A 27,316-nucleotide genomic window follows, 5' to 3' on the forward strand; every position below is an offset into this window, starting at 1 on the left:
TTCCCTCTTCCTTACCTTTTACTCCATGGACAGTCATTTGCCACTGCTTTCTTGCACTCATCGTCAGCCCTCTTCCCCCCTACTGCAGTCACACTTAGGTGACAAAACCCCAACCTATCCTGTGCAATTGTATGGGGTACAAAAAAGTCATCGGGGCTGACTTATTTCACTTTAAATTCTTGACTGCAGAGCACTCTTGCCCCATCTCCCCAGCTCCTGAAAGATTAAGTCACACTTTCTCCTCTAACTTCCCATGCCTCCTCACTCACTGTCATTCTCCACCAGGGGCCCTATTTCTAGATCACTGAGACAACAGGAACAATCAGAAGACACTTCCACAATCTCCTGACCCTACCCACTAACACATGCAACCATCTCTGTGCTCAGACTTCTCTCCCATGGTTGTGGGGGACCCATCTGTGCTCAGCGAGACCCAACCCCTCCGTGCGTGCATTTTATCCCAATTCCTGCTGCCTAGCTCAATGACCTCAGGCCAGCAGTTGCTTCCCTCTCACTATCAACATTTCTTTCTCATCAATCCTATTGCTGTTATCTTAAACACAAACCAACCCTCAAATCTCTCATTGATGCCACATCCACTGGCAGTTAGGACCTCACTGACAGAAAAAGCAATCTCCATTTGCTGTCTCCAGTCACTCTCCTCCCAGCCTCTTTGGAACCTACTTTATCATGCTTTTACCTGCACTATTTTACCAGCACAGCTCTCATCTGAGGTCATCTATGCCCTACATGTTGTTGAATTCAGCAGTCAACTCTTAATCCTCAGCTTACCTAACCCAACAGCAGCATCAGAGAGAGCAGACGGGTCATCACCCTGAAATACTTCCTCCACACCATCCTAAAACTGTACACTCACGTGGTTTTCTTCTGCATCACTGGTTATTCTTTCTTGGTCATTTTTGTTGGTTCCTCCTTGGCTTTCTAGCCTCTAAATCAGAGATTGACAAACTTTTTCTTTGTGCCAGATAATAAATACTTTAAGCTTTGCAGTTCATTCTTATGGTTTCTGTCATAAACTCGACTATGCCTCTGTTGTACAAAATCTGCTGTAGATAACACATAAATGAATGGATACAGTTTGCTGACTGTGCTCTAAATATTTATAAGTCCTTAGAACCTCCTCTTGCTCAGTCGTGTCACACTCTTTGTGACCCCAAGGACTGTAGCCTGCCAGTCTCCTTTGTCCATGGAATTCTCTAGGCAAGAATACTGGAGTGGGTTGTCATTCCCTTCTCCAGGGGATGTTCCCAACCCAGGGATCAAACCCAGGTCTCCTACATTGCAGGCAGACTCTTTACTGAACCACCAGGGAAGCCCCTCTCTTCTCTATCTCAACTTATTTCCCAGATGATCTTACTTAATCTCATGGCTTTAAATATCATCTATGTGCAGATAATACCCAGATTTAAGACCCCAGTCCAGACACTTCCACTTTACCTCACGTTCGCAACCTCTGTTCTCACCTCCCCTTTACCTCATGTTCTCAACCTCTGTTCTTAACCCAACAGTCCAAGTGAGTCTCTTAAAACCTAAGTCAGATGATTACACCCTTCTGCTCACATCTTCCTGTGGCTTCTCCTCTATTAATACAAAAACTGTTCTTATGATGGCTCAGTGGCCTATGTGATCTGGTCCCCTGTGACTTTGGACACTGCCTCCATCCTCCTTGTGCTCACTCCATTCACTTAAAATGTCAGGCATGCTTCTGCCAGAGGCCAGGGCACCTGCTATTCCCTCTGCGTGGACCCTCTTCTCCCGCTGGCTTCTTACTTCCATAAAGTCCTCACTGAAATGTCACCTGCCCTTACTGACTCCACACTGAAAAGCAGCACCTTCCCCACTACCTGCAGTCCCACCCCAATCTGGCCTTATTCTCCCTATAAGCACTTATCAACACTTACTTTTCTTTCTGTTGTAATTGTCTCTCTCCTCCAATTAGATTATAATATCTTTTATTTGTTGTTTAATTTCAGCTGAATCCTCAATGCCTAGATTTATGCCTGAATGTAGTCGGCACTCAATAAATATTTATTGGATGAATGAATGGTTTCTTAAGTTTTACCCTGTGATCTACTGGGACTACAGAAGAGGATAAGAATAGAAAAATAATAATTAAACTATAGGTCCAAGTATTTAAACTACACCAAATTCAGAAAACATATTAAATATATCTTTAGTATACTCACAAATATCTTCATACTTAAAAATGCTAAAGAAGATCAGAATCGTGATCAACGCTCATAATTATATCCTATATGAATTACGATTACATTTAAAATTTAAAGGAAGTCTTACAGAGTTTTTAAAAAAGAATTAAAAAAAAATTCTCAGTAACTAAGTAATACTACTACATTAATACGCTAAAAAGGTTATGAGAATGAATGTTTAGGCAAATGGCTACTTATCCCCTCTACTTGAGAAGAGAGGACAGTGTGCACATTATGAAAAGACATTTTCCCCAAAGTCTTGGTGTGATGAGAATTAAAATGGGATAAGACAGAAACCAGAGGTCCTGGGAATGAGCTAGGATGATGTTACATGGAACCTTCCATGATGTCAGTAGCAGCAGAACCTGATTAAATTTGGGACTTCTTAAATACATGAAATCGGTCATTTCAACCAGTAGGAGCCAAAAATGAGATCTGTTTTCGATAATGCCAAGGGTGGTGCTTTGTCTGTTGCAGACACGGTGGTTTTGACTCCAGGAGGACCCGACGAGAGAAGAGGAGGAAGTTAACTCTGAGAAGTTACACACGGAAACTGCATGTGGCCCACTTCCACCTCATGACACTTCACACGTAGGCCTTACCTATTACATCTCCTTGCTCATGAATCATCATTCCCAAATCTTTAAATATTTCATTAATATCCATAATATCAGCCTAAGAGAAAAAAAGTACGTATTATTGTAATCAGAAATTCAGTCCCCAATCCACAAAGGGGGAAAATTTTTACAAAACCCAAACCATTACTCATACCTAGGTGAGCATGCATCTGGACTTAATAACATACATTTTGGGCACATGAGAAAACTATTTGACTATAGGCAATCCCAAGTAAGTAGACTTTGAATTAACAGTAACCAGTTCTCTAAAACAAGTCTGTAATGTTAAAAATATCAAGTGATTTGGAATGGAAATGAACGATCTATGTAATAGAGAAGGATGGTGCGTTATTGAATTTACACCATGCAGTTTGATTAGTCTTGTTATCACAAGCAGTATTTCCTCAAAAACACTGAAAATATTCTAGTAAAAATTTATGTGTCAATTTGACACTCAAGACTGTGCTGGGTCTTTGTTGTGGCAAGTGGGCTTAATTTCCTCACAGTATGTGAGATCTTAGTTCTCTGACGAGAGACTGAACCTACGTTCCCTGCATTGGAAGGTGGATTCTTTTTTTTTTTTGGAAGGTGGATTCTTAACCACTGGACTACCAGGGAAGTCTCTCAATTTGACACTTTAAAAGAATAAAACATGAGGTGTAAATTCAAATTCTCAAATTAATAAACTTGAATATGCAATGTAATAGTGATGGGTAAATAAGTTATAAATTTAATTTTCTTTAATATATAACTATTATTTTGCCTGATTAAAGAGTAACATGTAAATACTTTATTCAGGAAGAGTGGGGTGATTTACACATTCATCCTAGAACTTAGTTTTCTCATCTGTAAAATGGGGAGTGACAGTGACACAGTTAAGTTACTTTTATGAAAACTAAATGAGACAACACAAACAATTTATCATATAGTGCTTGGTGGATGGAATCCATCAATAAATGGTAGCTACTGTTAGCTATTATCAGGCCACTTTCCAGGGAACAGGTACGTTCCCTATGAACTAAGGCTATAAACCTTTTAGCCCTTTTCAATATCCTACATGTACTAAAGGGAAATAAAATACGTTTAAAGCCCTTGGAAGAAATCTTATTCATGCAGGTGTGATGTGTACTATGTGCCATGGAAGCCATCCAGACCCTCTGAACAGAACTTTATCACTAGACTGATATTCTTCTCAATGCTCAGGTGCCTTGAGATGACTTAACAGAATTTAAAAAAAAAAAAGAAAGAAAATTTGGATGGAGCGAAGTATATTTTTTCATCCTAGCACCATTTCTAAAGAGATTACTCTTTTTAAAAGCAATGATTCTAACTTATATGAGAAATGCCACCGAACTGATATTTATTTAGTTTTCTTTCCTGACCCATCTCCCAGCATCACCGAAGCATTTTGAGAAGAAACTCACTAAGTGAGGCAGTGCAGTTCTACAATGCAAAGCTTACTTCGAGTTGTCTGATAGAAGACTCTCTCTCCTGAATAAGGCGCAGGTCGTCCTCTGTAATTTCTTCATCCTGCAACTGAGCTTGAGGCTGAGTTTGGCTATTAAAAAGAAAGGAATATGTAAAAAAAGAAAAACCAGTATGGAAACAAGGGGGCTTCCTTCTTATTACAGAAATACTTATTGAATAGAACATTTTTGCTTCAAAGTCACAGAATTGCTGACTTAAATTCTAAAAGTATAACAGAAATGTTAACCAAATTTTATTCATTTTCATTTCAATGATTTTTTTTGGAGTTACTAATTAATTATCGGAAGCTATTACATCTGGCAAGTGAGTATTTCTTCTTGGTTGACTTAAACCTCACACATGGGAATAATCTATATCAAAAATAATCTTAATCAAAAATTAAGTCAATAATATTTATCTGGATAAATAACTAAAGAGTATTATTACTATACTGGACTATTTTTATATATTTTATAATAATTATTTAAAAAATTTTTCAAATGTATTGTTTTCTATTAATAACTAACTTAGGAATCATGATATAATATACTGAAAACTAATTTTGCCCAAGACCATGATGTAAAAAACAAATATGAAAAATTATCTTTTACTCTGTATACTGTTTTATACTTCTTACCTTTCCCAGGATACAAGATTCCTTTCTTTTGAGCTCTCCTCAGGAAAACCACCCTGAATAATTTAGTAACAGAATGGATTGAGACGGCACAAAGGAAAAGCACACAGCATTCATATTTTCCTTTAGGATAATTTAAACTGATTTATGTAGACACTGGAGTATAGGTTTAAGAAAAGAGAAAAGTTCTTGTTCTAATATCTTAAGTCAATTACTTCAAGTAATAATAAAACTATACCCTAAGCTGACATGGAAGCAATTCATTAAATATTCTCAAGAGCCAAATAATGAATATTATTTGATTAAAACAGAATGTAGCTTTGGAACCTCTACATTAAGGAACAAGGAAACACTTATGATAGTTTCCAGGGAGATTTAAAATTAAATCAAAATTCCACTCTAATTTATTCTTCCATTTATCTTCTCCAGGTCTAAGTTCATTTTTAATATTCACACAATATATTCACTCTGTTCATTTCAAATCATCTTCATATAACCCAGGAGTAAAGAGTCTTCTACTCCAGCAGGAATACAAAGTAACAGCCTCAGGTGCAAATCAGGATTTGATTCCTAATCTTCTCTGACAGAACGTTTTTGTATTTTTACATAATCTGTAATCTTTTGTTCCATGACATGGACAGAATAACCACAAGTGACAAGCAAAGTCACTCAGTCGTGTCCGACTCTTTGCGACCCCATGGACTGTAGTCTACCAGGCTCCTCTGTCCATGGGATTTTCCAGGCAAGAATACTGGAGTGGGGTGCCACTTCCTTCTCCAGGAGATCTTCCCGACCCAGGGATTGAACCCGGGTCTCCCGCATTGTAGGCAGACGCTTTACCATCTGAGCCACCAATAATACGCAATTATCATCCTTTTAAAAACTGAGCAGAAAACTCCTGAAAATAAATATTCAACACCGATTTCCAAGATATTCACAGGACTTTAAGACTCAAAATACATGCCATGTAGTTTTTTTACATGATCCCTGGGGAATACCGTGTTCATTTTTACAATGCTGCTTTAAATACTTACAGATACTCTGGAGCTGGCTCTTACTCGAGCAACAAATTCTTTCTCTCTCTCGGCAGCCTGCCTCTGCACTTTCTGAAAGTTTGTCAGCGATGCTGTGAATTCAGCCACTAAGCGATCCTTCTGTATTTTCCTTTGACGCTAGAGGAGAGGTGGGGAAAAGAAACCTGCTAGAATCAAGCTGTGAAGTTCTATAGAATTTGCAAAAGCTATTTTGCTAGTAGCTGGCTCTTTATTTAATTTTGAAAATTTCACTCACTCTATTACAGAGCCTTATTGATTAACACTCAATAACATTTTGCTCAAGTTGCTAATGTGTTCGAACACTGTGCATATTTATCTTGAGGCAAAGGCCCATAATGTTGGATTTTTCAACTCAAGTTTTCATCCTAAAAACTAGGCCACGCTTTTGAAGTAATTCCTCTTCTTCTTTATTTTAATGGAAATAAAACCTTTGATTCACCTAAGTAATAACTTCCACTAAGCAGGGTAATAAAAACATGTGCCCCTAGGAAACCTCACATCTTGAATGAGCATGCATGTTGTATGAAGTCAGTCCTGGAAGGCCAGGAAACAATTAGTCAGGAAGCATTTTCTGAGCACTTACTTAATTATGGGTCAGGACAACTGCATGGAAATAATTTTTGCTTTACTGAACCACAGGATACTACCTGGGCAATTAAATACAGTTTTGTGTTCTCTGAACTAATCTCAAATAGATTTTTCCACCCTTGATTTCCTTTCTAGTACAACAGTTCAAAGATCCTACAAGGCATTTGATTCATTTCACATTCAGTACATCAACAGTGTGTCTTAAAGCTTCATACCTGGTCACTGGGGGTGGTGGGCAGAGATCCAAACTCTTTAATGTACTTATCTGTTTCTTTGGCAAGCTGGTTTGTATACTGCTGCTTCTGCTGGCTAAAGTGAGAAAACACACATCACAGTCAAAGAACTAAGGTATTTCTTGAAGCTATAACTGTGCCACTTGATTCAACCCTGATGAACAGTTTTAGAAAAATCACTCTTTTTAGAGACTGGCTCAAATTTTCTCTATGAAAACAAAGTTCTCAGGTTCTATAAATATTGAGTAAATACTATGTGGAAGGTGCTTTACTCACATATGGAGATAACCAAGCTTTGAGAAATAAATATCAGCAGCTATTTAGAAAAGATGACTAAAGCCAACGCAAGATTGTAAAATGTCTGATGTTTGAGATCTGGGGGATGTGGGAGCCTTAAAACTCTGTCCAGTTCTCAGGGTACAGCCAGCCTCTCTTATTTCTCTACCTGAGTATTTATATCCTATAGATACTTTAGTAAAAAAAAAAAAAAAAAGAGCAGAAGTTACAATGAATAATAGTACAAATTTACTATTATTTATGTTAACCATAGGAAAAAAAGATGATAGCACTTCTCTGTAAAAAAAAACCGAACACAGTGAAAGAGGTTAACTAGCTTATAAAGTGAAAAGTAAGATCTATAACTAAAGAAGTTGACATTTTAAAAAAGCTTGTATTCATGTGATGTTTCACAGGTCACAACATCAGTACCTCTCATATATATTATCTCTCATTTTATTTATTTATTTTTTGGGTTTTTTTTTTTTTTTTTGCTTTTTAAAAAAATTAATTTATTTTTTATTGAACAATAATTGCTTTACAGAATTTTGCTGTTTTCTGTCAAACCTTAACACGAATCAGCCATAGGTATACATATATCCCCTCCCTTTTGAACCTCCCCCCCATCTCCCTCATCTCACCCCTCTAGGTTGATACAGAGCCCCTGTTTGAGTTTCCTGTGTATTGGTCACACTTTGGGTCCTTTAAAATAATGAGAAACTATATGATAATATCGGAGAAGGCAATGGCAACCCACTCCAGTACTCTTGCCTGGAAAATCCTATGGACCTGGAGGAGCCTGATGGGCTGCAGTCCATGCAGTCACGAAGAATCAGACATGACTGAGTGACTTCACTTTCACTTTTCACTTTCATGCGTTGGAGAAGGAAATGGCAACCCACTCCAGTGTTCTTGCCTGGAGAATCCCAGGGACGGGGGAGCCTGGTGGGCTGCCATCTATGGGGGTCGCACAGAGTCGGACACGACTGAAGTGACTTAGCAGCAGCAGCATATGATAATATCTTTTAGTATATAGATATCTATATTTGACTGATGAGGAATTATACTGCACTTATATATGTTTACCAAATGCCCTATCTTTATACATCTTTTATAAATCTTTATGAAAAGTAATATAATTAAAATTATAAAAAGAAGACTTTAATGATGTCTACATATTCAGAATCTCCACTCTTAACCTTAGCAAAATATTGTTAACTATTAAGAATTATGGCTTCTGTTCTACTTTATTTTAATAAATGATGGTTTATTATTTAGATTTGGGACATGTTTATCCCTCTGATATCTATCCACTGCAGAAAAATGCAATATAAATTATAAGACAACTGTAAATTCCTCAAACTGTACTTCACAAAAAATATGAATTATTATTACCTATCTTTTAATTTCTTCCTTTTTGCAACTTTTCCTTCTGTAGCTAATGTTTGGCATTTCATTTACTACATATATACTACTTGAAATTTGTAGCTGGCAATAGTGCTAAATTAACATATAAAATGATTCAGGTTTAGAATAATGTTGGGTAAACCATCAAACCCCAAACAGAAATGTTTTCCTTATAAGTAAAATGAAAATAGTTCTTTTGATCTATCTAGCTCACTGCGATTTTGTAAGGTACAGATGAGAAAAGGTGTAAAAACACACTGTAAAATCTGTAACACCACAAAGTATTGTTGCTGTTGTTCTACAGCATATTAATTTACTCAAATATGTAAGTACATTACTTGATTATATCTTTTATTTTTTAAACAGAGGCTAATGCTTTCTGAAATTCAAGGATGTAAAGATAAACTTTTGGGGAGCATAGTTCATACTGGATGTGCAATGAAATCCAAGTGAAATAAATAAAAATCATCACAGGGACTGTTAGCTATGAGAAGTGACTCACACAAGGGGAAGCTTAGAGTACTGTTTTTCTAAAGCCATCAAAAACAACCTATTAAAAAGTATTAGGTAACCAAAGAAATTCTGCTTTGATAGAGAAAGCCAGATCTTTAAAATAAAGGAAAAGAGCTGCCCACTTTGGACAGGGAAAAACTTACACAAAACCTGAGTACAAATGAGGCAGCAGAAAAACCTTATTAATTTTTCATTGTTTTCTCCAATAAATATAACACTGCTGCTGCTGCTGCTGCTAAGTCGCTTCAGTCGTGTCCGACTCTGTGCGACCCCATAGACGGCAGCCCACCAGGCTCTGCCATCCCTGGGATTCTCCAGGCAAGAACACTGGAGTGGGTTGCCATTTCCTTCTCCATTGTGTGAAAGTGAAAAGTGAAAGTGAAGTCGCTCAGTCTCATCCAACTCGTAGCGACCCCATGGACTGCAGCCTACCAGGCTCCTCCATCCATGGGATTTTCCAGGCAAGAGTACTGGAGTGGGGTGCCATTGCCTTCTCCGAAATATAACACTACACACTATCAAATGAACATAACAATAGGTGGTTTCCCCTCTTTATTTATTTTCTTTTGATGTTTAACTAAATACTTACAGCTGTTGCCTCAATTCAGGTGAATCTTGAGGTGTTCCAAGTTGATTCAGGGTCCTCTGTATTTCCGCAGCTATTATGATAGAAAGTAAATGTATAGTAATTATTACAAATGTTAGGCCATTAGAAATTAACACAAGCAATGGGACAGTTAGAAAAAGACAGGAAAAACAAAGGGATAAATATAGAAAATATTAGTTGAGAAAAAAAATCAATGACTTATTCAAACATAATTAGTGACAATGTATTGTGTGGGTACCTTAACGTGTGAAACTGTAACTATGATCCAAAAATGTTATCTTCTTCCCTATTCCATCAGCACATTTGGTACAATGGCACATGGACTGTCATGTAAATTCTACTGGCACAAAAATTGTGAGGAAAATATGATTCACTGGGATATAAAGTAAATGAATTATGGTTAATAAACGAAGGAGGAATAACAAAATTAGAATAACCATTTTTCAACTGTCTACGTAATAAGTAATTCAAACAAGAATCAAAGGATGCTAAAACCATGAGAATACTCACATGACCTCAAATTATCATCACATACGTGTCATTAACTTGGGCTAACTTTATAGAGGATTAATCTGTTGCTTGAAACAAATGACCAAATTTAGGATCACCAGTCGTACAAACTAGCATTATGAGCCTCCTGACACGATGCAACCAGAAAGTCACAAAATGACCTATGTATTTTTCTTGCCAAAATATTTAACTGGAATCTATGTGCAACTGAGCACACATCACACACAATCATGAGAAAGAAATCAGACCAATCTAGATTATGTGATAATCTTCACAACAACTGATCTGTACTTCTTAAAATATCAATGTCACAAAAGAAAAAAAAATATGTAAAAGCAGGAAAGCTTTCTAAATTAAAAACACAAAATACTTTCTAAATTAAAAACATAAAATACTAAAACACCCAGTATACAATTTTTGACTGTCTTCTGATTCAGGAAAAAAGAAAAAAACCTACAAAAACTATTTTTAAAAAGTTATAGAGACAACTAGAGAAACTTGAATTGAATCTGGAGAGAGAAAGACTAAACAAAAATTGAAAAATGTCAGCAACTGGTGAACCCAGGTAAAGTGTATATAAAAAGATCACTGTACTATACTTCTACTCTTCTGTAGGTTTTAAATATTTCATGCTAAGTTCACCATTCAGAAGTCTACCACTGTAATAATAGTAATTTTTTAAAAAAGGCTCTTTACAAAGGGGAAGGTTCTCGTTTTATGTATTTATGTACACAAATAAAATGGCAAGCAGAGATAAGTTGAAAATCCATCTCAAAGTAAAGCACTTTCACATTTCCAAGAACTAGGGAAAAATGATCCAACCCATCCATTCTTTTTCATTTAAAAGAAGTCGTTTATTTATATAGCTTAAATGCTTTTAAAAAAGTCATTGTTTATTTATGGGATCAAGGGAATGATTGTATTCCAAAACACAGGATTACTTTTGTTCACTCAGGATGATGTAATGAATATTGCTTTCAAGTCAAAGATGGAAAATACAAATACTGGAGAGGAAATATATAGCAACTGTTAACCACTCAGCTAGTTACAAAGGAATTTCTTTTTGTTTTTTTGGAGGGTAATAGACATTTTCCTTTGTAAGGTGAGAAACTTTGCTGTTTTAAACTTATGGCTGCTTTGTACAATAAGTTATATATTTCCTTCTCAACCTCAGCAGATTCTTCTAGGCTACCTCTATCCTAAAAAATAGAAAACAAGAGGAGTATGCTTTCAGCTGGATGGGGTGGGCGGCAAGCCTTCCACGTCTTATCTTAGGGTTGTACACCCTCTTTATCACTGTACAAGTCAGGTGTTAAGATTATTGAGCCTTTCCTCCTCCAGGACACTACACAAGTCCAGTACACTCCTTACATGTGCTTTTAAAATCTGGCAAGTGAGAAGCCACATGTTCTCTTAGGTGCCTTGGAAGCATGGAAGTATGCCAGCAGACAGAAGATAAATTAATGCAGAAACCTGTTTCCTTCGTGAAGAATCTTGGCCCATTGATCCGTATGGATCACTGATTCACTCCTGCAGAGTAAATGACAAATTGCTTTTCTTTGCAGCCTCAAAAACAAATGGGAAAATACGGCTTAGTGAGACTTTTTATGTGGCTCCAATCCATTCTACTGAATGCCCTAAAAGGTTGCTGGCTTTGGCTTCAACTCCCCAACAGAAAAGGCTATCCTTCTAGTTCAAGTGGTGGCACAAGCAGTTCTACAACTTGGCTTCAATGACCTGCTTGATCCAATGGTAACTCCAGAACCTGTGGAATTTCAGGGTTTTGTATAATAAACTAGTGGCAAGGTCCACTAGGAAAAAAAACAACAGAAGTCCCTTAGATTCATTGAGCAAAATGATGCTCTTTGTCAAGCCAATATTACCCTTTTGTGGAATAGTTCTAGTCTTACTACTGATTCTCGGCTAAAAAGTAAACAGTGATATACTAGGTGACCCAGTGACTGGAGTTGCCTGCTACATATTAGGTGTTATGTTATCTTGTTGACAGGGTCTTGCTTGGTGGCTCAGACAGTAAAGACTCTGCCTGCAATGCAAGAGACCTGGGTTCGACTCCTGGGTCAGGAAGATTCCCTGGAGGAAGACATGGCTACCCACTCCAGTATTTTCGCCTAGAGAATTCCAAGGACAGAGGAGCGTGGTGGGTTACAGTCTGTGGGGTTGCAAACAGTCAGGCACGACTGAGTGACAAACACTTTCACTGTCTTGTTGATGTATCTCTTTCTAGATTTTGTATGTTAGTCAACCTGTCTCTCACTCCAACTTCTGCAGTACTTGTTCAATGGAATAAACAACCAGGAATGGTTTAAGAATGAAAAACTACATACAGGCTTGCCAACATGGGCTTCCCCTTCCTCAGATTAACATGATTACTGACAATGCCATGTACCAGTTTGCAGCCAACACCAATCAAAAGTAAATATACAATATGGCACCATTCTTGGGGGTTATGAGCCCGTCACCCAGCGGCAAGACGATTAGAGCCCTTCCATCTTGGTGGAGGTGGAATTTTATATTGACTGAAAGAGCAGCACTATGGATTTTATACTGCTTCTTCTACTGCCCTCCCCCCATGATCCCACCGGCTTCTGAATCCATGTATCAATCACAATCATTCTACCCACCAGTGCTCCTGATGAAGATACTCAATTTAACAGAGGGGGGAAAAGAAAAAAAAAAAAAAAATATATATATATATAAAACACAGCTTCCAAAGACCAAGAATTCCTTGGTCTGCCAGTACTCCTTTATCTGGAAGCTGCTGGATTTCTAGAATGTCTAATGGCCTTTTGAAGACCCAATTATGGTGTCACCTGAGAGACAGTATCTTGGGAAGCTGAAATGCAATCCCACGGGACCTTTATGCTCGCAAAGACCCACCATTCTCTGATGCTGCTTCACCCATATCCACAAAAAAAACCCCTCAGATTTAGGACCTAAAGTGCGAAAGTGAAGAGAAATAGTTCACATTTACATCTAATTACCCATTTGCAAACTTTCTTCCATCCCTTGAAATGATTGAGAGACAATATTCAAGTAAGGAGTGTAACCTGAGTGGAAGCTGAGACTACATGGGGCCACTTGGGGCCAGCGTAGCACAATGTCCACTGAGGTCATTATCAAGGGGAAGTAAAAGTGTGCCCAGGGCAAAGTCAGAGGGAGACGTGTAAACAAACCTTGGGAAATGAGCTGGAGGGAACTAGCTAATACTGCCGTCTTCAATCAGAAAAGTTAGTATGATCTAACACGTAAACAGGAGCAACAAGGATCCGGGTTTGAAAGTCTGGGTTACTCCACAGCCGAGGTACAAAAAGAAGGTAAAAGGAACATGGAATAGCCATCCAGGAGAAAAGGACTAATAGAAACCGCAGCCTTGTTTCCAGCCACTAAGCGGCAGACTACAGCACGTGCCAATATTCTGTTCCTTGCTCTGTAATGTAGATATTTTAACTATTTGTTTCCTTCCCTATCTCTATTCTCCACTGTATTATAGGGGCATGTTGTTAGCAGTTACACTGAAACTCTGGTCCACAGACTAAGGAAATACTGTGACCCCCCATCTTGCTAAATCAGAGGAGGCATAGACTGGAAATCACCAAACAGACCTGGCACTGGAAGCAGGAAACAGATGTGTCTTGGTTCCACCTGGCAGTGGAGATGGGAGAGGAGTTGGGGTTGTATGAGCAATAGCAGTACCATGCTAAATGGGGCTCTTTAACTTTTTCAAGCTTAAATATGAAAAAAAAGGAGAAATCTGTTCAGTATAGAAAACAAAAGAGATGAATTATAATGGATATTTTTGGCCATCTGATACCCCAAATTCTTATGACACTGGATCTTCTTGGTTTATAATATCACCACTGGGAAGTATCATTACAGAACCAGTCCTTAGGGGGAACAAACTGAACAGTTTAGTCACAAAACCATTCTGAGTCCTTGAGCATTGCTGACCTCCATTATGAGTAATGCAGGTGATTAATAATGACAGAGTCCCAGCAACAATCACAAGAAAAGAAAGACCTGACTCATAAAACTAGCTTGCTGCTAAGTCACTTCAGTCGTGTCTGACTCTGTGCGACCCCATAGACGGCAACCCACCAGGCTCCACCGTCCCTGGGATTCTCCAGGCAAGAACACTGGAGTGGGTTGCCATTTCCTTCTCCAATGCATGAAAGTGAAAAGTGAAAGTGAAGTCGCTCAGTCGTGTCCGACTCTTAGCGACCCCATGGACTGCAGCCTACCAGGCTCCTCCGCCCATGGGATTTTCCAGGCAAGAGTACTGGAGTGGGGTGCCATTGCCTTCTCCGAAAACTAGCTTAGCTACTTATACTTAAACCTAGACTGACTTAATGCTATTGAGGTTCCATAAATACCAAAGTTGCTTACAAGTCAAATGCTTTAGCTGACAACTTTCTTTTCACTCTAAAACAATAATTTGAATAACATAGTATCTCATAAAATGAAGTTTCTTAGAAAGGCAACCATTCAGCTTTGCCTAATAGAGTGCATTTAATTAACTGAGTGTTCGATGTTTTTCATGAATGCAAATGTAAAACAAGGCCTCCTACACTCAAGCAGTATGCAATCTAGAAAAGGAGGGAAAAAAGTATCAATACATAGTATAAATGCTCTCATAATGTTTCAAACAAGGACCTATGTATAGGCATTCTACTGAAGGACAATCCAAAAAGCCTTAATGGAGGAGGTATTTGTATTATTTTTGAAGTGCAAGATACCAGACACTTTACTTTGGAGATTCGAACCTCGATATCATACTTAAGACATAACTTGATATTCAGATTATCAACTGGTTCCCCCAACCACAAGGGTAAATAAACTCCTAAAAGAAAGAACTAGGCATTCACTGTTCATTATCAGATCTCATTATCAGTGTCTCTTGACACTCAATGAATATTTTTAAACTGAGCCACAAAACAGCATCAGAAAGACTGAATCTTATATAATAAGTCTTATGTATTTCTAAAACACAAGGCATATATAAGAAAAAAGTTAAGAGAGGTAGGTATGTCCCTTTATTATTTATTCATTCAACATGGTCTGGGTACCTACTATCCACCAGGATTTCTGGACATCGACAGTCATTCCTGCTTCTTTAATCTGTACAGCTCTAAACTTGAGGAGCAGGCTTCCTAGGTGCTACATTGGTGAAGGATTCACCTGCCAATGCAGGAGACGCACGAAATGCAGGTTTGATCCCCGGGTGGGGAAGATCCCCTGGAGGAGAAAATGGCAACAGGCTCCATTATTCTTGTCTGGAAAATTCTATGGGCAGAGGAGCCTGGCAAGCTACAGTCTATGGGGTTGCAAAGAGTCAGACACAACTGAGTGACTAAGCACACAAACTTGAGGAACAAGTGAAGGTATCATCTGATCAGGTGATGAAGAGCCTATGGAAACACACATCTGAAGTTACTGAATCAAATTTAGGAGAAACATTATATGGTATTAGTTCAATTTTATTACACACATGAAGTTGAAAACCAGACAGAATAACTGATTTGTTCAAGAAACTATGGCTATTTTTAAGTAGAAGAGTTAGGATTAGAATGTAGACATCTTAGTTTCTAAAACAGTATTTTTCAGAGCACTAAAAGGGCTAAGAGTAAAAGACTTTTAAAAAAGATTATTTCATAATGCAGGTATGATAGCTGCCAAAGCAAAGAAAGGAAAAATAAGTGTGCAAAATTGGAGGAATTGAGCTGAGACACTTTGGTGTTTCAAGTGGTGTTCGAAGTACATTTCAAGGCCTCCCATGGACCACAAGGAGCCTTCTGCCCTGCTGAAGCTGATGAGGAAATAAACACCTGTCCTTTCTTCAGGCCGTATGAGCAAGATTCCATAGACATCACATTACCTAACACCAGCATCACCCTCTTACATCAGTGTCAGGCATATATGGCCTGTGGGGGCTTTCAGCCTCCTTTGATACAGCCCTCCAGCTAACAATGGTTGTTACATTTTGAAAAGGTTAACAAAAACCAAAACAACGATGATGAATACACAAGAGACCCTATGTGTGTTGCAAAGCCTAAAATGTTTACTATTTGGCCATTTATAGTAAAAATAGGCTGATCCTTGTCCTAAATTAGTAAAAACTACTAAAACTTTGTAATCATAACTGAGTTCAGTATGGTACTTGAGTGTACTAAGTACACACTATGTTACTAAGTCTATTTCACACAAAATTGAGCAGTGCTGCAAGTCTTCCACTGAGCACTCATCATGTATAAGAAGCTGAACTTCTGCAATTTTCAGAAAGAATACGCCACCCTCTGGCAGAAAGCAAAGAGGAACTAAAGAGCCTCTTGAAGGTGAAAGAGGAGACTGAAAAAGCCAGCTTAAAACTCAACATTCAAAAAACTAAGATCATGGCATCTAGTCCCATCACTTCATGCAAATAGATATCGACAGACTTTATCTTCTTGGGCTCCAAAATCACTGCAGATGGTGACTGCAGCCATGAAATTAAAAGACGCTTGGTCCTTGGAAGAAAAACTATGACAAACCTGGACAGCATATTAAAGAGCAGAGACATTACTTTGCCAACAAAGGTCCGTATAGTCAAAGCTATGGTTTTTCCAGTAATCATGATGTTAGAGTTGGACCGTAAAGAAGAATAAATGCTGAAGAACTGATGCTTTTGAACTGCGGTGTTGGAGAAGACTCTTGAGAGTCCCTTGGACTGCAAGGAGATCCAACCAGTTCATCCTAAAGGAAATCAGTCCTGAATATTCATTGGAAGGACTGATGCTGAAGCTGAAACTCCAATACTTTGGCCACCTGATGTGAAGAACTGATTCATCAGAAAAGACCCTGATTCTGGGAAAGATTGAAGGCAGGAGAAGAAGGGGACAGCAGACGATGAGATGGTTGGATGGCATCACCGACTCAATGGATATGAGTTTGAGCAAGCTCCAGGAGATGGTGAAGGATGGGGAAACCTGGCGAGGTGCAGTCCATGGGTCGCAAAAAGTCAGACATGACTGAGAGACTGAACAATGGCAAAATGATACCGGTACATTAAAGGTGCTGGTGTGTGTCAGTTATTATTTTTAACTGCTGCTCTTCTCACGTTAATTTAGAAACAATTATGGTTACCTTTTCATTTTATTGGATGAACATTTTTGCAGAGTAACTGATGTATCGTTACCAATCTATTTTATTACTCTCCAGTTTATGACTATCTCCTCGTTTTAGGATGGTGGCTCATATGATGTTTTGCCTTACTCATGTTGACATGTTCAAAACTCTTTACAAAAAAATTGGTTTAGAGACAGAGAGACAAAAAAGAGGTTTCTAGGTAAGTAACAAACAGGATAGTGATCTAAAATAACTGATAATCATTCCTAGCTTCTCCCAAGTCGTGTCTAGTAGATTTCATTTCATTACCTTGCTTGGGGTATTGTGAATTTTTGAAGTAGTCATATTCATTTTTACTGGCAAATGTCTAATTTGAAAGGAAAAAAAAAAAAACCCTTGTGAAACATGAAAATTACGGAATTAATTCTTTCCATAGCCATAAACAGTTACTTGAAGAAAAACTCACCTAATACACTGAGATAGGATTAAATCAAGATGCACCACTACAAGAATACAACGAGCACATTATTTTTGCATTATTCACAATCTACAACTCTTTGCACTATTACTACTAGAGAGGTAACATTAAAGTATATTACATTTTTCATAACATAAGGAGAACACCATTTCCTACACATCCAGGAAAAGTGCATTATTATTTATACAAAACTCAAACCATGCCCTTTCTGCCTCTTCATTCTTTTCTGTACCAAACACCCACTGTGTTCCGTAAGAGTCTGCTGCCATCTAGCGGATGACCTAAGGAAAAACCTGCTTCATAGCAAAAGGTTTTTGTTGTTGTTTTTTTCCTGTCAGTACAACTATAGGCATGCTATCAGAGGCTGTGCACTGTTACCACCTGTCAGAATTCCCAGGGGACCAGGGAGGACACTGTCTGACCAGTGAGAGTGGCCAGGCTTTGGGGACACCCTGAGTTAGCCCCCAAAGGCACACAGACCACCTTCAAAGAAATGTCGCCAAATAACGGAGAACAGAATACAACCACCTGCTCTTTTAACACAAAATAGCTCTGTTGCTCAATCGGAAATAACTCAGCTGAAACTGTCAATCGTGGAAAAAAAAAATAACGGTTATTAAAACACATGGGCAAGTGGTTTAGAGATTCTGACTCAAGTCTCACCAACATCACACAGAGGAAGACGAGTTTAACACTGATCAGCAAGCAGTCTGGGAGCCAGACAGCTTGATTTGGAAACCTGACCTCACTCGTTCCTGGCTGCTGACCTTGGGCAAGTGATCTCATCTCTCCAAGCTATAACTGCCTCACAGTCAAGTGGACGGAAGATCACCTCTTCCTCAGTCATCAGGAACCTCAACTCGGGGCAATGTACGTAAGGGCTTTGTACTGGAAACAGAAAGAGCTTACTAAATAAGAGAGAATAGTATGAAGAGACTTAATGTTTTTCTTCTGGAAGTCATAGATGAGCACAGTGGCCAGCTATTGGAAGTTGACAATGACCAATTAGGAGCAATCATTGAAGGTGATGTTCTTACAACAAAATGAAGAATAAGAATATTCTTATTAACATATATTAACTAATGTGAAACACGCTGTAGGAGGGTACTGAAATCTAATAAACTCTGATAAAGTTATGAGAATTGTAGAGATAATGATAAATATAAATCAAGACAAGATAGTTATAACCCCCAATTAGGAAGAAAGTCAGCTATTACCTGACAGTAACCATGTCTAGCAGTTACATACAAGTGAGAAACTGAACTATTAATAGGAAAAAACCCTACTAAATATTAAACAAACTCTAAATAAAAGCAAACTCTGTATTAGCCTCCAGGCTTTCCTCATCTATCAAACCATCTATTTTAAAGGGTGCTTTTAAGCATCACTATTATAGAAGACGGTATATATAGAAACATTGCAAAATGGCATAAATTTCTATTCGGTTGGTGCAAAAGTAATTGTGGTTTTGCACTGTTGAACTTTGCTGTTTGATATTGGAATACATTCTTAAATAAATGTGGTTATGTTATATATCATTTTAATGGACATTTCTTGCTTTGTGCTTTTTTGCTAATGCATTACTTGCTGTTTATATTTATTTTCAGTTCAGTTCAGTCACGTCTGACTCTTTGAGACCCCATGAACTGCAGCACGCCAGGCCTCCCTGTTCATCACCAACTCCCAGAGTTTACTCAAACTCATGTCCATTGAGTCGGTGATGTCATTCAGTCATCTCAAAGACTAAGAGCAAATTCAAGCAATTTTTTAATTCAAGTTCAAAATGGGTTGTAAAGCAGCGGAGACAACTTGCAACATCAACAACCTGGCCCATGAACTGCTAATGAACGTCCAGTGCAGTAGTGGTTAGGGAAGTTTTGCAAAGGAGACGAAAGCCTTGAATATGAGCACAGTGGCCAGCCATCGGAAGTTGACAATGACCAATTAAGAGCAATCATCAAAGGTGATGCTCTTACAACTCCGTGAGAAATTGCAGAAGAACTCAGCATCTACATTCCACAGTCATTCGGCATTCAAAGCAAATTGAAAAGGTGAAGAAGCTCTGTAAGTGGGTTCCTCATAAGCTGACTGCAAATCAAAGAAATCATCATTTTGAAGTGTTGTCTTCTCTTATTCTACTCAACAACAATGAACCATTTTTCAACCTGATTGTGAGGTGTGGCAAAAAAATGGATTTTACACAACAGCCAGCGATGACCAGCTAAGTAGCTGGACTGAGAAGAAGCTCCAAAAAACTTCCCAAAGCCAAACTTGCACCAAAAAAAGGCCATGGTCATTGGTGGTCTGCTGCCTGGCTGATCCACTATAGCTTTCTGAATCCCGGTGAAACCATTACCTCTGAGAAGTGTTCTCAGCAGATCGATGAGATGCACTGCAAGATGCAGCACCTTCAGCCAGCACTGGTCCACAGAAGGGCCCACAACAACGTCCGACCACACACTGCACAACCGACATTTCAAAAGTTGAACGAATGGGGCTACGAGGTTTTGCCTCACCTGCACATTCACCTGGCCTCTCTCGTCAACCGACTACCAATTCTTCAGGCACCTCAACAACTTTTGGCAGGGAAAATGCTTTCACAACCAGCAGGACGCAGAAAACGCTTTCCAAAAGTTTGCTGAAACTTGAAGCACAAATTTTTATGCCCCAGGAATACACAAACTTATTTCTCAAATAAGCAAGAATGGGTTGATTGTAATGGTTCCTATTCTGATTAATACAGATGTGTTTGAGACTAGTTATAACTGCAAGGAGATCCAACCAGTCCATCCTAAAGGAAATCAGTCCTGAATATTCATTGGAAGGACTGAAGCTGAGGCTGAAACTCCAATACTTTGGCCACCTGATGCAAAGAACTGACTCACTGGAAAAGACCCTGATGCTGGGAAAGATTGAGGGCAGGAGGAGAAGGGGACGACAGAGGATGAGATGGTTGGATGGCATCACCGACTCGATGGACATGAGTTTGAGTAAGCTTCGGGAGTTGGTGATGGCCAGGGAAGCCTGGCGTGCTGTAGGGGTCGCAAAGAGTTGGACATGACTAAGTGACTGAACTGAACAGATAATGATTAAAATTCACTGTCTGAAACTGCATTACTTTTGTACCAACCTAATAAAGGAACACAAGATGCTGTTACTGGTAACTTTACGATAATCAGAGTTAGAATCATTAGGTTGGGCTAATCATTACTCAGTACAAGGTGCAAAAGATAATGTACCATGAAAAAATACCTGCATCAGCTGGTTGAAAATAAGTCTGAACACAAAAAGGTTTGAAGAAAAAAAAAAAATCAAGTGACCTAGGTTTATTTTCTTATATCAGGAAAACCAAGAAAGTATACTGTAATTCTAAAAAGCACATGGTAAGTAGAAAAACTCGTTAGAAAATCTGAAAGAAAACTACTGAAATAATTATGGGCTTTTTTCCCCAATATTTTGTCTTGTGACCTGAACAGGGAGCTTATCTTCTTCATGAGCGAAAGAACTGATGTGCATGGTGGGGAGGAACATGAAGGATCTTCTAAAGAATGAGTCTTGAGCTGAGAGGCTGCAGGTGAAGCCGGTGCGGCCGGGGCCAAGCACTCTGGTTTACTGTGCTCGCCCTCCTGGCACTCCAACACCCGCAGGCAAGTCCTGCTTCCATGAAGCAGTCTCTCATCTAGAACACATTTCATTTTAAATTCCTCATTGGTTTTCTTCCCAGATATTTCAAGAAAGGCACACAGTGTCACAGAGTTGCAATTTCAGGCATTTTACAGCTTCTGCAGACTAACAAAAAGTTAAATATGAAGTCATGGTTCTTAAAAATGAACAAAGTACAAAAGCGAGTCATTTGCAAACTGTATCTAAACAGTACTTGGGAATTCGAAGGTGGCCAGAATACTGCAAGCTCTGACTTAGCAAAGACATTCAGACTTACCTCTTGTCACGTGGGCCTGCCCAGCCGACCTAGTTGGAGGGAGTCTAGAATCAGGAGTTAACAGAGGCCGAGAGTAGGACGCGGCCCCTTGAGAGGGTGGTCTGTGTACACAGCTAAGACAGGGGGGCTTGCCAGCGGGGAAACCTTACTCCTTCCGGTTTTCCAGCCTCCTCGGCCCATCTCACCTCTTGGACGAGCTTCCTTCCTGTCATCCGCTGATGGCCTCCCCTTGCTCCAAAAGCAGCTGCAGTATTAGGCATGTGAGGAATCCCCCTCCAGCTTGTATGACAGTGCTTCCTCAACTGTTAACCTCAGTCTGAATTCCTGATCAGTTTTAGTTGCAACACCCTGCTACTCACATGTTATTGCCTCTTCTTCCCTCCCCAAGCCATAAAGAACAGAGTGGGGGTAGGGGAAGGAAACCTACACAAGTTATATTTTCAGAGAAACCAAGACAACAAAAAAATCCTCAAAAATATGTACATGTGGCCAAAAGGAACAGATAAGAGCAGATCCTGGGTGAGAAGCCACGTGTATGGACAGGGAGTGAGGGGGTGTTGCAGATGAGAACAGGGGAGGCAGAGCTCCAAATGTCACCAGCAAGTATCCACCAGCAGAAGACGGTGACTGCACCCCGAGGTGGGGTCCAGGAGCAGCGCTGAGAAGGAACGGGGGCGGCTCTGCTGGGGGAGGTGGAAACCGGAGGCTGGGACCACCCTCGGGACCCCAGGCTACCCATCTCTTAAAGTGTCACCTTTCCCTAAGAGGAAAGGGACACCTTAGAAAGAAGCAGCTGAACACTGGGGAGTCAATGGAGTGATGGGGGGACACCATGGCTGGAGGGGAAAGCCCTCCTACACCAGGCTAGGTTCTGAGAGGCAGAGGGGGAAAGAAACAGTGCCTCAGGGCAGCACAGAGAGGAAGGGGCCCTAGAGTAGAGTCTGGCTCCTCCCTCTCCCTTCACAGCCAGGAAAAGCACACTCACTCCACTGAATAACAACAGAAAGAACAGATATAGCAACCATGCAGAAGACTATAAAAAACTGTGGAAAAGAACAGCAAAACTCCCTATGAGGAAAACGCAGCAGGAAAAAAAAATGTAACCACAGAAGTGGATAAGGTGAAAATTATAACCCAAAATAGCACTGAATTTTTTTTTTAACTCAGTGAAGCAACTGCAATTTTAAAGGAAGATCACAAAAGAGCTCCTAGGCAAGAGGGCCAGATAAGATGCACCAATGAAGCAGAAACTAGAGGAACTTAGGGAAGAAAAAGAATTTAGAATTCTTTTCTGCAATGAATAAAAAATGACAGGTCAGGATAGACGCACAGAAAGCAAGAGCCCCAGAAACAGTGGGTGTCACTCTGGGTTGTTCAGGTCACACTCCAGACTTTCTGATGGTTTTAGCTACAGGTTCACCATCACTCTCGACTCCTCTCTCTCAGCTCCTGGTGATCTCAGTACCCATGCTGATAACCCTGCCACCATCCTGGCCTGGCAGGCTGCAGTCCATGGGGTGGCAAAGAGTCAGACACGACTGAGGGACTGAACAACAATCCTGGCCTCAGTTCTGTGTATGAAAGTGAAAGTTGCTCGGTTGTGTCCGACTCCTTGCAATCCTATGAACTATATAGTTCATGAAATTCTCTAGGCCAGAATACTGGAGTGGGTAGCCTTTCCCTTTTCCAAGGGATCTTCCCAACTGAGGCATCGAACCCAGGTCTCCCTCATTGCAGGCAGATTCTTTATCAGCTGAGCCACAGAGAAGCCCCAGTTCTTTGTATGTTTCTTTCCAAATGAGCTTATCCTCTATCCTCTAAAAATCACACACTCCAAGATCTAACCGAATGCCTTCTTATTACCAACAACTGTTAACTGTTCCATAACCTTAGTTTCATAGACACAACTTACAAATCACCACCTCCTGTATGCCTAGCACTCTCTGACTGGTACCCTGATCCCAACAAACCTCTGACAACTCCCAGGACCTAGGGCCCTTCGGTCCTGCCGCTTTGCCACTTTCCCTCACACAACCTCCCCCTCCCCCTCGGTTCACTGGCCTCCTGACCCAACTTGCACTCCACAGCCAGCCTAAACATCATCTTCTACTCCCCTGCCTGTGTCCTTGAGTCCCTCCCTCCACTCATCTTAACCACTCGACAAATCCAAAACTCTAGTTGAGCCCAATACTGTGGTCCTCTAGTACATGACTGTGCCATACAGCACTTACCAAACCTCTGTTCATGGAGACTTTATCCTAAGATTATAAGTTTAACACTGGGGGAACTTACCACTCATGCTGTTTTTACAAATGAATCCTTCCGAGATCTATATAGAGAAAATACCCAGTGTAATGATACCTAGATGAAAACATTCTCTTATCTGTGCATCCAAGTTCCATTTATTTACATGCTCAAAAGTCTAGTTCTACCCAGAGTAAAAGCCTGAGTTAGGGATTTTGGTAGATAAGAGCTGAAAAATCAACTAATGTCACTCTGTCAGGGTTGGCTTATCATTATGGTCATTATCAGTAATCACTTCAAACAGAAGTAACCTTATAACAAAGGACTATTTAATAAAGGTATTTCTATATTATCCATGAATTACTCTTCCTAATGAGCTATTCAGTAAATGAAAACATCTTTCAGAATCTTGAGTTTTTCATAAAAATCAAAGAAGTTAATATAAATATCTCTTCTCTCATTCTTTATCAATACCTGCCTAAAGCACACTAACCCGCATTACTTTCAAAATACAATACATTACAACAAAGTGTAGAATCTTGGGATTCAAAAGCCAACTTCAGCATTATCTGGGTTTCCTGTCACTTTAAATCCCAGTGCAATATGCCACGGAATGCAGGGCTGTGTTTAGTTTGCGAGGGCTGCCATAACAAAATAGCATAGAGTGGCGGCTTAAAACAACAGAATTTTATTTTCTCGCAGTTCTGGATGGAGGCTGGAAGCCTATGGTCAAGGTGCCAGTGGGGTGGGCTTTTCCTGAGGCTTCTTCTTGGCTTGCACATGGCCTTCTTCATGCTATATCCTCATGTGGCCTTCTCTCTGTGCCTGAGCATCCCTGGTGTTTCTCCCCTTCACATATGGACAACAGTCACACCGGATTAGGACACTACCCTTATGACCTATTTTAACCTTAATTACCTTTCCAAAGGCCCTATCTTCAAATTCAGTCACACTGCAGATTAGGACTTCAACAAATGAATAGGGGAACACAATTCAGTCCATAACAAGGAACTTGACACAGCTTACAAGAGAGGAAGGTAAAAAAAAAAAAATTAATGAATAAATTAAGATACTTGTCAAGTATCTTTGATGTACGCTCAAACACCTGGATGAATGAGTAACTTGTACCAGTCCATAGCAACCTCAGAAAACCTTGCAGGAAGGACCACTCATAATCACTGCAATTCCTTCTACTCAACTCTTAATTACTCTCCTTAATATCATACAAAAGGAAAGGAGATCCTCTTCCACTTGACACTTCAGTTCAGTTCAGTCACTCAATCGTGTCCGACTCTTTGAGACCCCATGGATGGCAGCATGCCAAGCTTCCCTGTTCATCACCAACTCCCAGAGCTTGCTCAAACTCATGTCCATCGAGTCAGTGATGCCATCCAACCATCTCATCCTCTGTCATCCCCTTCTCCTCCCACCTTCAATCGTTTCCGGCATCTAATGAGTCAGTTCTTTGCATCAGGTGGCCAAAATATTGGAGCTTTAGCATCAGCATCAGTCCTTCCAATGAATATTCAGGATTGATTTCCTTTAGAATTGACTGGTTGGATCTCCTTGCTGTCCAAGGGACTCTCAAGAGTCTTCAACACCACAGTTCAAAAGCATCAATTCTTTGGTGCTCAGCTTTCTTTATAGTCCAACTTTCACATCCATACATGACTACTGGAAAACCCATAGCCTTGACTAGACGAACCTTTGTTGGCAAAGTAATGTCTCTGCTTTTGAATATGCTGTATAGGTTGGTCATAGCTTTTCTTCCAAGGAGTAAGCGTCTTTTAATTTCATAGCTGTAGTCACCATCTCCAATGATTTTGGAGCCCAAAAAGATAAAGTCTGTCACTGCTTCCATTGCTTACCCATCTATTTCCCATGAAGTAATGGGACCAGATGCCATGATCTTCGTTTTCTGAATGTTGAGTTTCAAGCCAACTTTTTCACTCTCCTCTTTCACTTTCATCACGAGGCTTTTTAGTTCTTCTTCACTTTCTGCCGTAAGGGTGGTGTCATCTGTATATCTGAGGTGACTGGTATTTCTCCTGGCAATCTTGATTCCAGCTTGTGCTTCAATGGATCCAGACTGCCATTTCACATGATGTACTCTGCATATAAGTTAAATAAGCAGGGTGATAATATACAGCCTTGATGTACTCCTTTTCCTATTTGGAACCAGTCTGTTGTTCCATGTCTAGTTCTAACTGTTGCTTCCTGACCTGCATATAGGTTTTCTCAAGACGCAAGTCAGGTGGTCTGGTATTCCCATCTCTTTCAGAATTTTCTATAGTTTGTTGTGACCCATACAGTCAAAGGTTTTGGTGTAATGAAGCAGAAGTAGATTTTTTTCTGGAACTCTCTTGCGTTTTCCATGATTTCCAACGGATGTTGGCAATTTGATCTCTGGTTCCTCTTGACATCCCTTCAACTATTTGAAGCAGCAATCCAATCCCCCTCTAGATGAAATGTTCCTAGTATTTCCAAATGCTGTATGGATCCATGCATCATAGAGTGATTTCTGTACCCTCTCATTCCCCTCTCCCTTTCCATTATTCATATTAAACAACTGGTACCCCACCCCTACCCCACCCCAGAACCAGGCTCATAGAAAGGTACTGTGCCTTTCCTTTAAGATTTCTAAGATACCTTTTTCCCCTCATGTCATCCTTGTGCAGGAGCCATGCTAATCTTCTCTGTATCATTCCATTTTTAGTATTAATATATGTGCTGCCAACGTGAGCACTAAGATTTCTTTATAAAACTGTTTTGTTCTCATTCAGTTGATTTTACATTGTAGCATTGTAGTCAGGATTGCTGAGCGCTTCCCATCTTATCAAACTGTGTTCTTCTCCTCCAGGGTCACATCTTGAAATCATAACATTCTCTTCTTTAAAGTTTTCTATTCTCACCTTTATGTTCTATCCTTTGTCATCCAATGGATTCTTAATAGCCTCTGTATGCAAAGCTCTTGGGGGATATAATTCTGCATTAAAGTATGATCCCCTGCCATAGAAGAGATTAGAGACTCTGGTAGTAAAGGAAAAAATGTTGGCACCTAGAAAAAAAGCATAAAGATGAAATACAGAAGAATTCACAAGCCAGCATCTCATTACCAAATGAATGAGAAGAGATTCCTGCCATAAGGTCAAAGGTAAGAAAAAAAATAAACATTTATAATGGCTAGTACATGACACACATACTTATATAGATAAAGGGTAACCTACTTGAGATTATTCATTTGTTCTTATAGGACAGAGAGCTATGAACAGGGCACGTGAAGTTCTTTCTCTTTAGGAGCTGGCATTCTAGTAGGGAATGCAGAAAATAAGCAGACAATTATAGTAGTTTAATATACCAATCAAATAGAAGAGAGTTGGACTATAAAGATGGCTGAGAG

The 27,316-nt window shown here is 39.6% G+C and overlaps 1 protein-coding gene and 1 pseudogene across 2 annotated transcripts in view; both read right to left on the reverse strand.

Annotated features, from left to right (window-relative positions):
- Positions 1-27,316, reverse strand: part of STX7 (syntaxin 7) — a 56,729-nt gene that overhangs the window by 7,273 nt on the left and 22,140 nt on the right. For both annotated transcript variants that reach the window (XM_027551573.1, XM_027551575.1), the window contains exons 3-8: positions 9,608-9,677; positions 6,805-6,898; positions 5,981-6,118; positions 4,950-5,002; positions 4,307-4,403; positions 2,831-2,903 (exon numbers count right to left, since the gene is read on the reverse strand). In XM_027551573.1, coding sequence (XP_027407374.1) covers positions 2,831-2,903; positions 4,307-4,403; positions 4,950-5,002; positions 5,981-6,118; positions 6,805-6,898; positions 9,608-9,677 — 525 coding nt within the window. The remainder of the gene's footprint in view (positions 1-2,830; positions 2,904-4,306; positions 4,404-4,949; positions 5,003-5,980; positions 6,119-6,804; positions 6,899-9,607; positions 9,678-27,316) is intronic.
- LOC113898943 lies at positions 26,549-26,662 on the reverse strand (annotated as a pseudogene).

This window comes from Bos indicus x Bos taurus, chromosome 9 (genome assembly GCF_003369695.1).
Source record: "Bos indicus x Bos taurus breed Angus x Brahman F1 hybrid chromosome 9, Bos_hybrid_MaternalHap_v2.0, whole genome shotgun sequence".
NCBI classification, from domain to species: Eukaryota; Metazoa; Chordata; class Mammalia; order Artiodactyla; family Bovidae; genus Bos; species Bos indicus x Bos taurus.